We start from the raw sequence: 12,598 nt of genomic DNA on the forward strand, positions 1-12,598 counted from the left end.
AACGCCCCCCCTCCGCTCCATCCAGCCTGTGTCCAGTCAGGAGCAGTAGCTGCGTACCACCCCATCAAGCCTCCGTCCTGCACACGAGCGATAGATGTTGCCCCGGTGACTATGGACCCCGGGTCACTGCTTGCCACTGGGAGCTGCCCGAAGGACACTACACTACGCGAGCAACGAAATTGCCGCCCTCCAGCCTCTGTCCAGCTTGCAGCATCCCCAGGCTGAAGATGATGGAGCAGCAGTTACTGAGGCACATGTGTTGCAGCTGCGGCCTCATTCGTAAGTCGTAGGTCGGATGTCCGTAACCTGGGGACTACCTGTATAATGATTTATGGACTACTGCTTCACAGGTATAAATTTCTCTCTTTGTCAAACAATTATCTCATAAACTGCACGGTTAATTATACTGTTTATTTTCTATTTATTTTTCATCTGACATATATTTATTTCATATTTTAATATAATTTTCTTTGTAGACATAACATTTGTTTATAAAGTAAATGAGCCCTTCACCAACGTTTAAACTGGTTATAAAATTCATTGTTTTCTGCCTTTTGGATAATTAACACTAATCATTTTTCTAATGTTCCAAATATGTTTATGATCAGTGAGCCCTATCTAAAAATGTTTTAAAAGTTTGTCTTTTTTGTCTTTTTGTAGTTATGCTTACAGCATATACACTCACATATTGACACAAAAATGTCTCAGTTAATGTGCTAATTCAGTGGGTGATAAGGAGGCAGCCTTCCACAATTCTAAAGTTGAAAAATCTTGGAAAGTCTTCACTTTCTGCTAACTGTGTTGACTTGGTGTTTTGATTTTTGACAGGAGACACAGATCATGGAGTTGAAAAGCCTGCAGTCAGCTGCATCTTGGGCATACCAAGTGACACCTGATCCATTAATGAGTAGAGATACACTATATTTTGCCATCTTCCCAGGAAACATACTACCTCTCATCATGTCAGTGAGCTTAAAAGTGGTAAAAAACAATATATCTATATATACTTGCTAGGTAAAGAGAACCAGACATATGATAGCTTAATTAGAAATACCGGGTGATTTCTCTACACAATAAACTAGTGCAATTTTCTTGCATTCTTAATTAAAAAATATTATTTCCTCTTTCTTAGATAATAGTTATTGATATAATATAATCTATACATTAATTAATGTTATTTGTGTAACTTGTTGCCTATTGTTTTTAACATTATATTGCCAAAGGGCAACACGTCCTTTGAATAAAAACCAAAAAATAAATGCATTTGAAATATATTTGAGTTATAAAATGGCTTAGATCTAATACCTTAGAAGTTCAGTCTATGTTCTGCCATTCATTAGTTTTAATAATGTTTATTAGTGTTAAGACTAGATATATAATATGTAAACAATTGTGTCCAAGTTTTATAGAACATATGGAAAGAATAAAATAGAAAACATTTAAAAGGCAGCAATAGGAAAAAGATAAAACAGATTATCAAAGCTATCCTCAATCACACAGAAGAGGAGGGTTTAATAGCTAGCAATTAACCTGCTTGTTACTTTCTTTAAATTATCAAATCAAATTCAAAATGGGAATCATTATAGTCCTTACTGCTCAGCATTCAACAGTTTAGAAGAAGCAGAGTTTTGTGCTATTTTAAACATTAGATTGTTACCTGCAAAACAAGAAAACATTTAATAATGGCTGCTGGGAAAAGAAGGAAAAATCTATCTTTCATGTCAGGTCGGGTTGGGGAGAATGCACTGCTGCCCCCACCACACAACGAAACAGCTCAGGATCCCGGTTGGCATCCCCCCAGGCAGACACACAGTCCAGTCCCAATCCCAGGAAATGACCATCTATCTGCTGTAGCAAAGTGTTACTTGGGTGTCCCCTTGGCCTGGTCCAGTAACTTGGGTCCTCAGCAAAGGCCTTAGTGCTGTAACTGAAGCTCCCTCACAATGCAGGTAATGCGCCTGATTCAGCACAAAGTCAAATCAGCGGTACCCAAGGATTCTCCGTAGAGACACAGTACCAAAGGTGTCCAGTCTTCATCTCAGGTCACTTGATAGTGTCCATTTCTTGCAACCATATAGCAAGACAGGAAGCACCAGGACTCTAAACACTAGGACCTTTGTCCTTTTGCAGAGATATTGGGAGTGCCATACAACACTTCCCAGCAACCACATGAACCCCCAGTGCTCTCCCAATCCGTCTACTGACTTCATAGGAAGAGTCACCAGAGACATGAATGTCGTTGCCGAGGTAAGTAAACCTCTCAACAAGGTTGACAATCTCACCGCAGACAGACACACTGCTGATGGTTGTGCCCAAGATGTCTTTGAAAGCCTGGATCTTGGTTTTTATTTAGGATATCCACAAGCCTAAACTCCTCGCTTGGTCTTTTGAGAGCTGTTAAAATCTGTCTTTGTTCTTACCTAATTCATTTAATCATCAAAATAAGGTTTAACCATCAACATTTTCTGTGGTGTGATTTTTCACCCCTTATCTTCAAATATTTTAATCAGTTATTGCTAAGAATAAACCTAGAGCTACTGAAATAGCAGCTGTTTCTTATGGGTGATTTCATCATATTAGTGTCTTTCCAGAAATTAAACAATACAAAAAAGCTTGTCACACAAGTCTCATCCAGGTTCCATTCAGGTATGTCATACCACTGTGGACAGAGATAACAATAATTGTGTCATCTTCCTTTCCCCACCCAGTTGCGAGAAACTGCCCAGTGAGAGCAACTAATCTGCCCCTTTTGGTCCTAAGACCATAAGAGACTTATTTACTAAAGAACAGAAGACATGGAGTTCCTTCAAGCTGAAAGCACCACTTATAAAAAAGCCTTGACAGGCAGCTGTTTATTTTTAGAACACCAGAGGGGTGACTTTTTCTTTTGTATTCGAGCCTTGAGGTGCTGTTTTATTTGACGATTATAAGTAAACAGGGAAAGCTGGGTTGGTCCCCTCCATCCTTTATCGTGGTTTTTTACATTATCTATAATAATTTATAATTTTGGTAAACAAACAGATAATTTAAACTCCTTAAGAGTATATTTGTGTAAATGAATCCAGTTTCTGACATAATTCATAAGTAATGCTATTTAGAAATTAATTACAGAGGAAAATGTTGCATAAAAATTAATAAAATTTTATTTTTAAAAGTGCAGTGAGGATTTGCTACTTTTTACCCTGTCGAAGGGTCTATCTCAGTCAGTCAGTCATATTTATTTATAAAAGCACCTTTAACACTAGAATTACCAGAGCCTACGATAAAACTCCTAGATCCGTCCCACCTTAAATCGCTTTGCACCTCTCCATCAGCGTCTTTTGTCCTGTAAATGTGTTGATACGCAGCAAGCAGCCTACTATCACATCCCCCACTGCCGCACAGTTTTCTCAGCTCAAGTTTGTTTACCTGCGTGTCAGTTGCTTGGAGTTGTATAGAGTGAGAAGTCAAGCAAAATCACACCTTTTATAAATACTATATCGTTATTTGGAACACATAAATTTCATGTGTGTTTCATATCTATAACAATCTATGTACAGTAAACACATCGTTAAAACAGAAACGTTTTTCATGCTTTAGTAATAATTGACAACATGTAGACATGAAGTGTATAATGTGTTAAGCTTGAATTCCAAATATCAAATAAACACTTTCACAAAAGGTACAAATACAACAGAACAAGTGCGCTTCTATTCAAGAATATAACTGCAGAAAAAGAACCCGCGTTAGGGTGCGACATTGACACGCATTTACTACAACCGCTTTAGTGGTGCAACGGTATCAACTGTTGACTGGTAATCAAAACTTCACTGGTCTGATCCCGGATGAGTCCATTTTCAGAAGTGAGCTGCTCTTATTATTACTATTTTAGAATAAAAATATACATTTGATTTCAGTCTGTAACAGCCGGTGTAAATGTATGATACTTGGAAAGGTTAGCTTTGTTTTTTTTTTATTATTTAGTTTTATTCTCTCAGTCGCGTTCACGATCCTAACCTCTCCCTCCCCATCTGACACTGCTGTTTTCACATAAAGACACGCTATAGCTCTGCAGTCTACTTGTGACTTTACGCTGTAGGAAGTAAGTAAATAAATTAAGGTAAATAACATTCGATCTGGCTTTTATGTAAGTAACATAGTGAAAAGTCAAGCAAAATGACACCTTTTATTGGCTAACTAAAAAGATTACAATATGCAAGCTTTCGAGGCAACTCAGGCCCCTTCTTCAGGCAAGATGTAAGTAACATATAAATGTTAAATGTTTGGGGCACATGCACCGTCCAGATCTAAACACCAGAGTGGAGAGTCTATAGGTAAAGGTGGAAGCTGCCATCGCTTTGCTTTGTATATATGAACCAGATCGAATATTATTTACTTATTTACCTTTATTCATTTACTTACATCCTACAGCGTAAAGTCATAAGTAGACTGCATATCTTCCAGTGTACATATACAAAGTACAGCGATGGCAAAAGTGCAAGAATGCAGTTAAATGGTACGAGAATGCAGTTAAACTTTTTTTTGGGGCACATACAGTGCATCCGGAAAGTAGTCACAGCGCATTACTTTTTCCACATTTTGTTATGTTACAGCCTTATTCCAAAATGGATTAAATTAATTTTTTTTCTCAGAATTCTACACACAACACCCCATAATGACAATGTGAAAAAGTTTACTTGAGGTTTTTGCCAATTTATTAAAAATAATAAAATTGAGAAAGCACATGTACATAAACATTCACAGCCTTTGCCATGAAGCTCAAAATTGAGCTCAGCTGCATCCGGTTTCCCCTGATCATCCTTGAGATGTTTCTGCAGCTTAATTGGAGTCCACCTTGTGGTAAATTCAGTTGATTGGACATGATTTGGAAAAGCACACACCTGTCTATATAAGGTTCCACAGTTGACAGTTCATGTCAGAGCACAAACCAAGCATGAAGTCAAAGGAATTGCCTGTAGACCTTCGTGACAGGATTGTCTCGAGGCACAAATCTGGGGAAGGTTACAGAAAAATTTCTGTTGCTTTGATGGCCCCAATGAGCACAGTGGCCTCCATCCATCCATAAGTGGAAGAAGTTGGAAACCACCAGGACTCTTCCTAGAGCTGGCTGGCCATCTAAACTGAGCGATCGGGGGAGAAGGGCCTTAGTCAGGGAGGTGACCAAGAACCCGATGGTCACTCTGTCAGATTTCCAGAGGTCCTTTGTGGAGAGAGGAGAACCTTCTAGAAGGACAACCATCTCTGCAGTAATCCACCAATCAGGCCTGTATGGTAGAGTGGCCAGACGGAAGCCACTCCTTAGTAAAAAGGCACATGGCAGCCCGCCTGGAGTTTGCCAAAAGGCACCTGAAGGACTCTCAGACCATGAGAAACAAAATTCTCTGGTCTGATGAGACAAAGATTGAACTCTTTGGTGTGAATGTCAGGCGTCACGTTTGGAGGAAACCAGGCACCGCTTATCACCAGACCAATACCATCCCTACAGTGAAGCATGGTGGTGGCAGCATCATGCGGTGGGGATGTTTTCAGTGGCAGGAACTGGGAAACTAGTCAGGATAAAGGGAAAGATGACTGCAGCAATGTACAGAGACATCCTGGATGAAAACCTGCTCCAGAGCGCTCTTGACCTCAGACTGGGGCAACAGTTCATCTTTCAGTAGGACAACGACACTAAGCACACAGCCAAGATATCAAAGGAGGGGCTTCAGGACAACTCTGTGAATGTACTTGAGTGGCCCAGCCAGAGCCCAGACTTGAATCCGATTGAACATCTCTGGAGAGATCTTAAAATGGCTGTGCACCGACACTTCCCATCCAACCTGATGGAGCTTGAGAGGTGCTGCAAAGAGGAATGGGCGAAACTGGCCAAGGATAGGTGTGCCAAGATTGTGGCATCATATTCAAAAAGACTTGAGGCTGTAATTGCTGCCAAAGGTGCATCGACAAAGTATTGAGCAAAGGCTGTGAATACTTATGTACATGTGATTTCTCAAGTGATGCACTGTGAATACTTTCCGGATGCACTGTACACCGTCCAGATCTAAACACTAGCATGGAGAGTCGCTTGCATACTGAAGAGTCTATAGCTGCAGTTGGAAGCTGCCGTCGCTGTACTTATAAGAGCCACTTTGAATGTTATTTACTTATTTACCTTGGTTTATTTACTTACTTCCTACAGCGTAAAGTCAAGAGTAGACTGCAGAGCTATAGCGCATCTTTATGTGAAAACAGCAGTGTCAGATGGGGAAGGGGGGGGGGATAGGATCGTGAACGCGACTGAGAGAATAAAACTGAATAAAAAAAACAAAGTTAACCTTTCCAAGTATCATACGCTTACACCAGCTGTTACAGATTGAAATCAATAAGAGCAACTCACTTCTCAAAGCAGACTCGTTCGGGATCGAACGCATGAAGTTTTGATTACCAGTCAACAGTTGATACCGTTGTGCCACCAAAGCGGTCGTAGTAAATGCGTGTCAATGTCGCACCCTAACATGGGTTCTTTTTCTGTAGTTATATTCTTGACTATAAGCACACTTGTTCTGTTGTATTTGTACCTTTTGTGAAAGTGTTTATTTGATATTTGAAATTCAAGCTTAGCACATTATACACTTCATGTCTCCATTTTGTCAATTATTACTAAAACATGAAAAGCGTTTCTGTTTTAATGATGTGTTTACTGTACATAGAGTGTTGTAGACATGGAACACACATGAAATGCATGTGTTCCAAATAACGATACAGTATTTATAAAAGGTGTGATTTTGCTTGACTTCTCACTCTATACAACTCCAAGCAACTGACATGCAGGTAAACAGACTTGAGCTGAAAAAACTGTGCGGCAGTGGGGGATGTGATAGCAGGCTGCTTGCTGATTATCAACACATTTACAGGACAAAAGACGCTGATGGAGAGGTGCAAAGTGATTTAAGGTGGGACGGATCTACGAGTTTTTTCGTAGGCTCTGGTAATTCTAGTGTTAAAACAGCAGATGTTGTACCAAAGTGCTGTACAAAACAGCATTAAAATAAACGCAGTACAAACAATCATACAGAAGCAGATCAATAAAAACAACCAAATTAAAACTAGGGGTGTAACGGTTCACATGGATGTATTAAACCGTTTCGGTTTTGCATGTTCGGTTCGGTCCACTTGCGTACCGTTTCGGTTATATTTTATGCATTTTTTCTCATTAAATTTATTACTAGTGCGATCTAAGCACCCCAAGCGGAACTAAAGTCTTGAGTGAGTTTCCGCACGGACGCCTCTGAGTGTCGGACACTGGATGAGGGAGAGGCGCGCCAGTAGCTCGCAGACGTGACAAATGGGGTTATGGCAAATGCAAGCGAGAAGCCTGAGCTGGAAGACCCTCCCAGCTCATTACGTTCTCCTGTCTGGGAACACTTTGGCTTCCCCGTTAAAGTTACCGATGGACAACGGCAAATGGATAACTCCAAAGTTGTTTGTCGATATTGTTCCACCACGGAGATCGGGTACGCTGCAGGAAACACGTCTAATATGTTAACACACTTAAAACGGCACCATCCATCTGTGAATGTTTCCTCTACAAGAAAGAAAACCAGCTTGGTGCAAACAGTAACACTGATAACTTCAGCTTTTAAACAACATCTAGTGAGCAACTCTGACCGGGCCAAAGCAATAACACATGGTATTGGAGTCTTCATAGCTACGGGATTATGTCCATATTCAGTTGTTGAGAACGCTGGCTTTAAGTATATGATTAAAGTTCTTGAGCCTCGCTACGAAATACCATCACATCCTCACTTTAGTCAGAAAGTTGTACCAGCACTTTATGAAAAACTAGAAGTGATGTCGTCCAGCGAGCTATCGCGGGTGCCCTCTCTTTCACTTACGACAGATAGTTGGACTTCACGCGCAACAGAGAGCTATTTAACAGTAACTGTCCACTACATTTCGCCACAATGGGAGATGAGGAATCACGTTCTGCAAACGAGACCTGTTTATGAACAGCACACTAGCACAAATCTTGCAGAGCACCTGAAGGAGGCTATGAATGAATGGAAGCTGGAGAGACCTGGGACCACAATTCCTGTAACCACAGACAATGCTAAAAACATTGTCAGTGCTGTAAAAGAAGCAGGACTGGGCCCTCAGATTGGTTGTTTTGCACACACCATTAATCTAGCCTCTCAAAAAGTAACAAGCATCAACCAGATATCTAGATTATTGGGAAAAGTAAGAACGATTGTGACATTTTTTCACAAAAGCACCACAGCAGCGCACATCCTGGAAAGCAAACAAGAAATGTTGAATATTCCAAAGCATTCTCTCATTCAAGATGTCCCCACACGATGGAATTCAAGTTATGACATGCTTCAGAGATACCTTGAACAGCAGGCAGCTATATATTCAGCACTAACTGAGAAACCTCTCAAGAACAAAGATATATACACACTCAATGACGAAGAAGTGGCAATGGCAGAGGAAGTGATTGAAGCACTTAAACCTCTAAAAACAATCACAACCCTGATGAGCACTGAATCCAGAGCGTCTGTGTCCATGATAATCCCCTTGAAAACTACTGTTCTCCACTCTATGGCACCAAAACAAGAAGACAGTTCTGCTGTGAGAGAGGACAAGCTAGCAGTCACAAGAAGCCTGCAAGAAAGATACTCTGTGTGCTATGACTTTTTGCACAAATGCACAGCCCTGGACCCCCGATTCAAAGCCTTGCCTCACATAGAAGATGATGAGAGACAGAAGATATTCAGCGACATCATAACAGAAATGATGACAACCACAGAAGAAGAGGTATTAAATTATGATCTAATACCCTTTTTATTTTTAATTACATTATTAATTAGCCCTAAAACATTACTTTTTCTTTTGCAGACTGAGGATGCCACAGAGATAGGAGCTGGATCCTCATCATCTCCAGAGGCATCATCCACCAGATCACCTCCAGCTAAGAAGTCTGTAATGACTGAACTTTTTGGTGAACTTTTCCAGAGACAGGGGGGAAGTAGTAAACCAACCCTTTTGGAGCAGGTCCAAGAAGAGGTCAGTAAATACAGAGCTTCAGGGTGCCTTTCCCTTGAAGCCGATCCTCTTCTTTGGTGGAAAGGCAATGAGGCTACATACCCACACATAGCAAAACTCGCAAAGCGTTACCTCTGTATTCCAGCTACCTCTGTTGCTAGTGAACGGGTCTTCTCCACTGCTGGAGATATTGTCACTGCAACCAGATCTGTGCTTTCTGCAGAAAATGTGGATAAATTAATGTTTCTAGCCAAAAACTTTAAGCTTGAATAGTTTTATTTGTCATATTCAGGCTGTTGCGGCTACATGTTCAAAGTTTACATTTGTTACTTGTTTATTTAAATTGTTACAATAGTTTTAAAAACTCAGAGTCTAATTTATTTGAAATATCACCCAAATGGATCGCTTTAATTTATTTATGCAAATTCTATTGTTTGTATTTTTTTTTAAATAAAAGCATTTAAAGTCATTTTTTTCCTGCCTTTTTTGTACCGAAAATTAACCGAACCGAGTACCTCAAGAAAGTGAACCGAACCGAAATTACATTTTAGTGTACCATTCCCCCACAACCCATTGTACACAGTTAAAGGCAGAAGAAAACAAGTAATTGAAAAAGATCTGTCTCCACTGTCTTGAAACTACGAGGAGTAGTTGTCTAGATGATGTTAATGCTTTCAGTTGTGAACAGAGGTGAAGGAGGTTGCAGATGTATTTTGGAGCAAGACCATGCAAGGCTATAAAAACAAACAACAAAATTTTTAAATCAATGCAACATCTCACTGGTAGCCAGTGGAGAGAGACTAGATTGGGGGAGATATGAAACTTTTTTCTAGACCCAATTACAAATTTAGCTCCTGCGTTTTGAACAAGCTAAAGGCACGACAGAGCAGATTTGGGCAGTACCACATATAAGGAATTACAATAATCTAGCCAAGATGTGATAAAGGCATGAATGACTGTTTCCAAGTCCTTCTGGCCTTTACTATCAAAAAGTAAAAGTAAGCTTTGTTTAGCAAAGCTTAGTGACAACTCAAAGATATATATATATATCTATATATCTATATATATATATATATATATATATATATATATATAGATATATATATAGATATATCTAGGTTCCTGACATCATTATGAATCATTTCTGACAAGGAGCCTAACTGAGTGCCAGTTCCAAATGCAGATGTGGCAGAATCAAAAATAATGACCTCTTTTTTTCTTCTCATTTAATTGTATGAAATTTTGCGCCACCCAATATTGAACATCCTCAAAGCACTTCCTTAGCTTTTTTACTGATGAAATGATGTCAGGATTAACTTTAATGCAGCTGCATATCAGCATAGCAATGATAAATGACATCATGTTTTTGAAAGATGGTCCTCAGTGGGACCAGATAAAGAAAAAATAAAACAGGGGCCAAAACAGGACCTTGTGGAAGAGAGGTGCTGGCTGAGAGAAGTTTCCAACTATGTTAACAGACACAAATCTACCTTTAAGGTAGGACTCAAACTGATAACCATTAGTAAAGGTAATATCCAACAAAGAGACAACACCAATATAAAGTCACTTAGTAAACTTTGTATGTACAGATGAACCTGTATATGGAATATGGCTTGATGTATACTGCATATACAGTATGAGAAGAATGATGATCAAGTTATGCTTTGTGATTTATTTGGAAACTGTGTCTCAGACATCATTCTTGGCTTTTGCATTGCAGGACGGTTCATAATTTTAATTTGCACAGATCTACAGTAGTGTGCAGAAAAAAAGACCCAATTGTGAATTTCAACCTCAATGACTGCAACTATCCAATTATTTTACACACCTTCATTTGCATCCACTGTGCATGAGCTAAACACAACACATGTAAACAAACATGGATGCTTTCAAAATAAAGCTGTGCAAGACAGGGAGGGGTAATAGTACAGACATTCATCTGAGAAGAACCCAAGAGGTAAATCAAATTAAACTATTTGCAAGACAACTCTGTAAAAGGCAGGAGAAAAAGTAACTGGAGACGTGCACACTGGTATTGAATGTAGATTTGCATACATTTCAATTGTTCTCAGCTAGGTTTCCGATTTTCATAAGCACAGAATGTTGATTCCAACTTGACACCTGAGGCAGGAACAATTAGCATGCTAATAAATGATTCGTGAACAAATATTAAGATGAACAGAAACTGGACTTGAAGCATTAAAACAAAACTATTTTATTATGTGTATTGTGAACATTAGACTGAGCACTTACAGTATAAAATGTGTTTTTAAACACTGTTTTTACTTAACATTTAATTATATTTCTATGAATCACAATAAAGAATTCATTGACACAGATAGTTATAGGGAAGTTTCCACAACAAAATGTTCTCTAGATGCTCTCTCTAATGCTTTCTTGAACTCTCCAACTATTTATTTTAACCCTTTTCAAACATTATTAACAGGAAGTCTCTTTTTCCCATTTGGACTGTCAGCACATTCAAACCCTTTGCCAACTTTAACCTTAGCTGCATCTGCACCATAATGCCCATCAAACAATAGAGGGAAAGGACAGTTTGTTCTGAATATTCCATTCCTTAGAGGAGTTAGTGACTAGACCAAATCAGGGAGACAAAAAAGGAAGCTGGTGATGCAACTGATTTGTCTCAGAAGTTTCAGATATCCTATGGAAATGCCCAGCAAAGGTCTCTGGCAAAATTTCATATTCAGCACCCATTTTTTTCAGATGAAACAGTACATACACCAGAAGTAAACTGTATCGCTGATTTGAATTTAAAAGGAAAACAGCAAATACTGACATTACTACCTCTATTACTGCCATTACTATCACGCCGTCCTATTAATGTGGCAGTTTGTAACCATTTGTGGCATTATAAAAATTTTACTACATGTTGTGTGGATATTAATGCATGACAACAAAGACAGCACATGTGGTTAAATTCTATAGTTTTTTGTATAGTACATATATAAAGAGGTCAAGTTCTATTTAAAGAGTCAATTTTAAATAAAGTTAACAAAATTAACAAAAGAAAAACTTTATTGAAATGTTTTTACATGTTTACAAGTACAGAAAAAACGCTCTTCTGCACACACTAATTTCTGTTCTTTACTGTTGTTATGCAGGTCTTAATTTACAAAAAAAATAAAATTACACTTAATTAGATTAAAATAAGGCCAAAAATTGTCTAAAAGCTTGTCATCAGTTTGTGTCATGTGTTGAGTTGCTCTTTTTGTTGGCACTGTTGTTAAAGTTAAGCAACTGTTTTAGAAGCTCACAACTCTGCACTAGTTGCCCGACAAAGTGCTGTTGAAAATTTGGTGGACTTCATCATATGAAACCTTGACTGTGCAACTTCTGGCCGGAAGACTTTTGTGTACTCCTTTCTGGGGGCGCATGTTCAGGAGTATAAAAAAAGCTCTGTCTATCCTTGTGAAATATAGAGGTACTGAAAGAGGACTTTCTGTCGATGCTGCACATTTCTTATGAGGGGACCTGGGACTCTGCTGCAAACATTGTCATCTCTGCACCTCTTCTGATGCTTCTCATTAAGATGAGGCCTATAGTCACCTGTTTT

At 39.0% G+C, this 12,598-nt stretch overlaps 1 protein-coding gene across 1 annotated transcript; it reads left to right on the forward strand.

Moving 5' to 3' along the window:
- The first annotated feature begins 7,332 nt into the window (after positions 1-7,332).
- LOC120526606 (E3 SUMO-protein ligase ZBED1-like) lies at positions 7,333-9,416 on the forward strand. Its single transcript, XM_039749768.1, has 2 exons — positions 7,333-8,793; positions 8,875-9,416. The coding sequence occupies exons 1-2, from the start codon at positions 7,333-7,335 to the stop codon at positions 9,292-9,294; spliced, it is 1,881 nt and encodes a 626-aa protein (XP_039605702.1). The 3' UTR covers positions 9,295-9,416.
- Positions 9,417-12,598: the final 3,182 nt, after the last annotated feature.

Source organism: Polypterus senegalus, chromosome 3, assembly GCF_016835505.1.
Source record: "Polypterus senegalus isolate Bchr_013 chromosome 3, ASM1683550v1, whole genome shotgun sequence".
Taxonomy (NCBI): Eukaryota; Metazoa; Chordata; class Cladistia; order Polypteriformes; family Polypteridae; genus Polypterus; species Polypterus senegalus.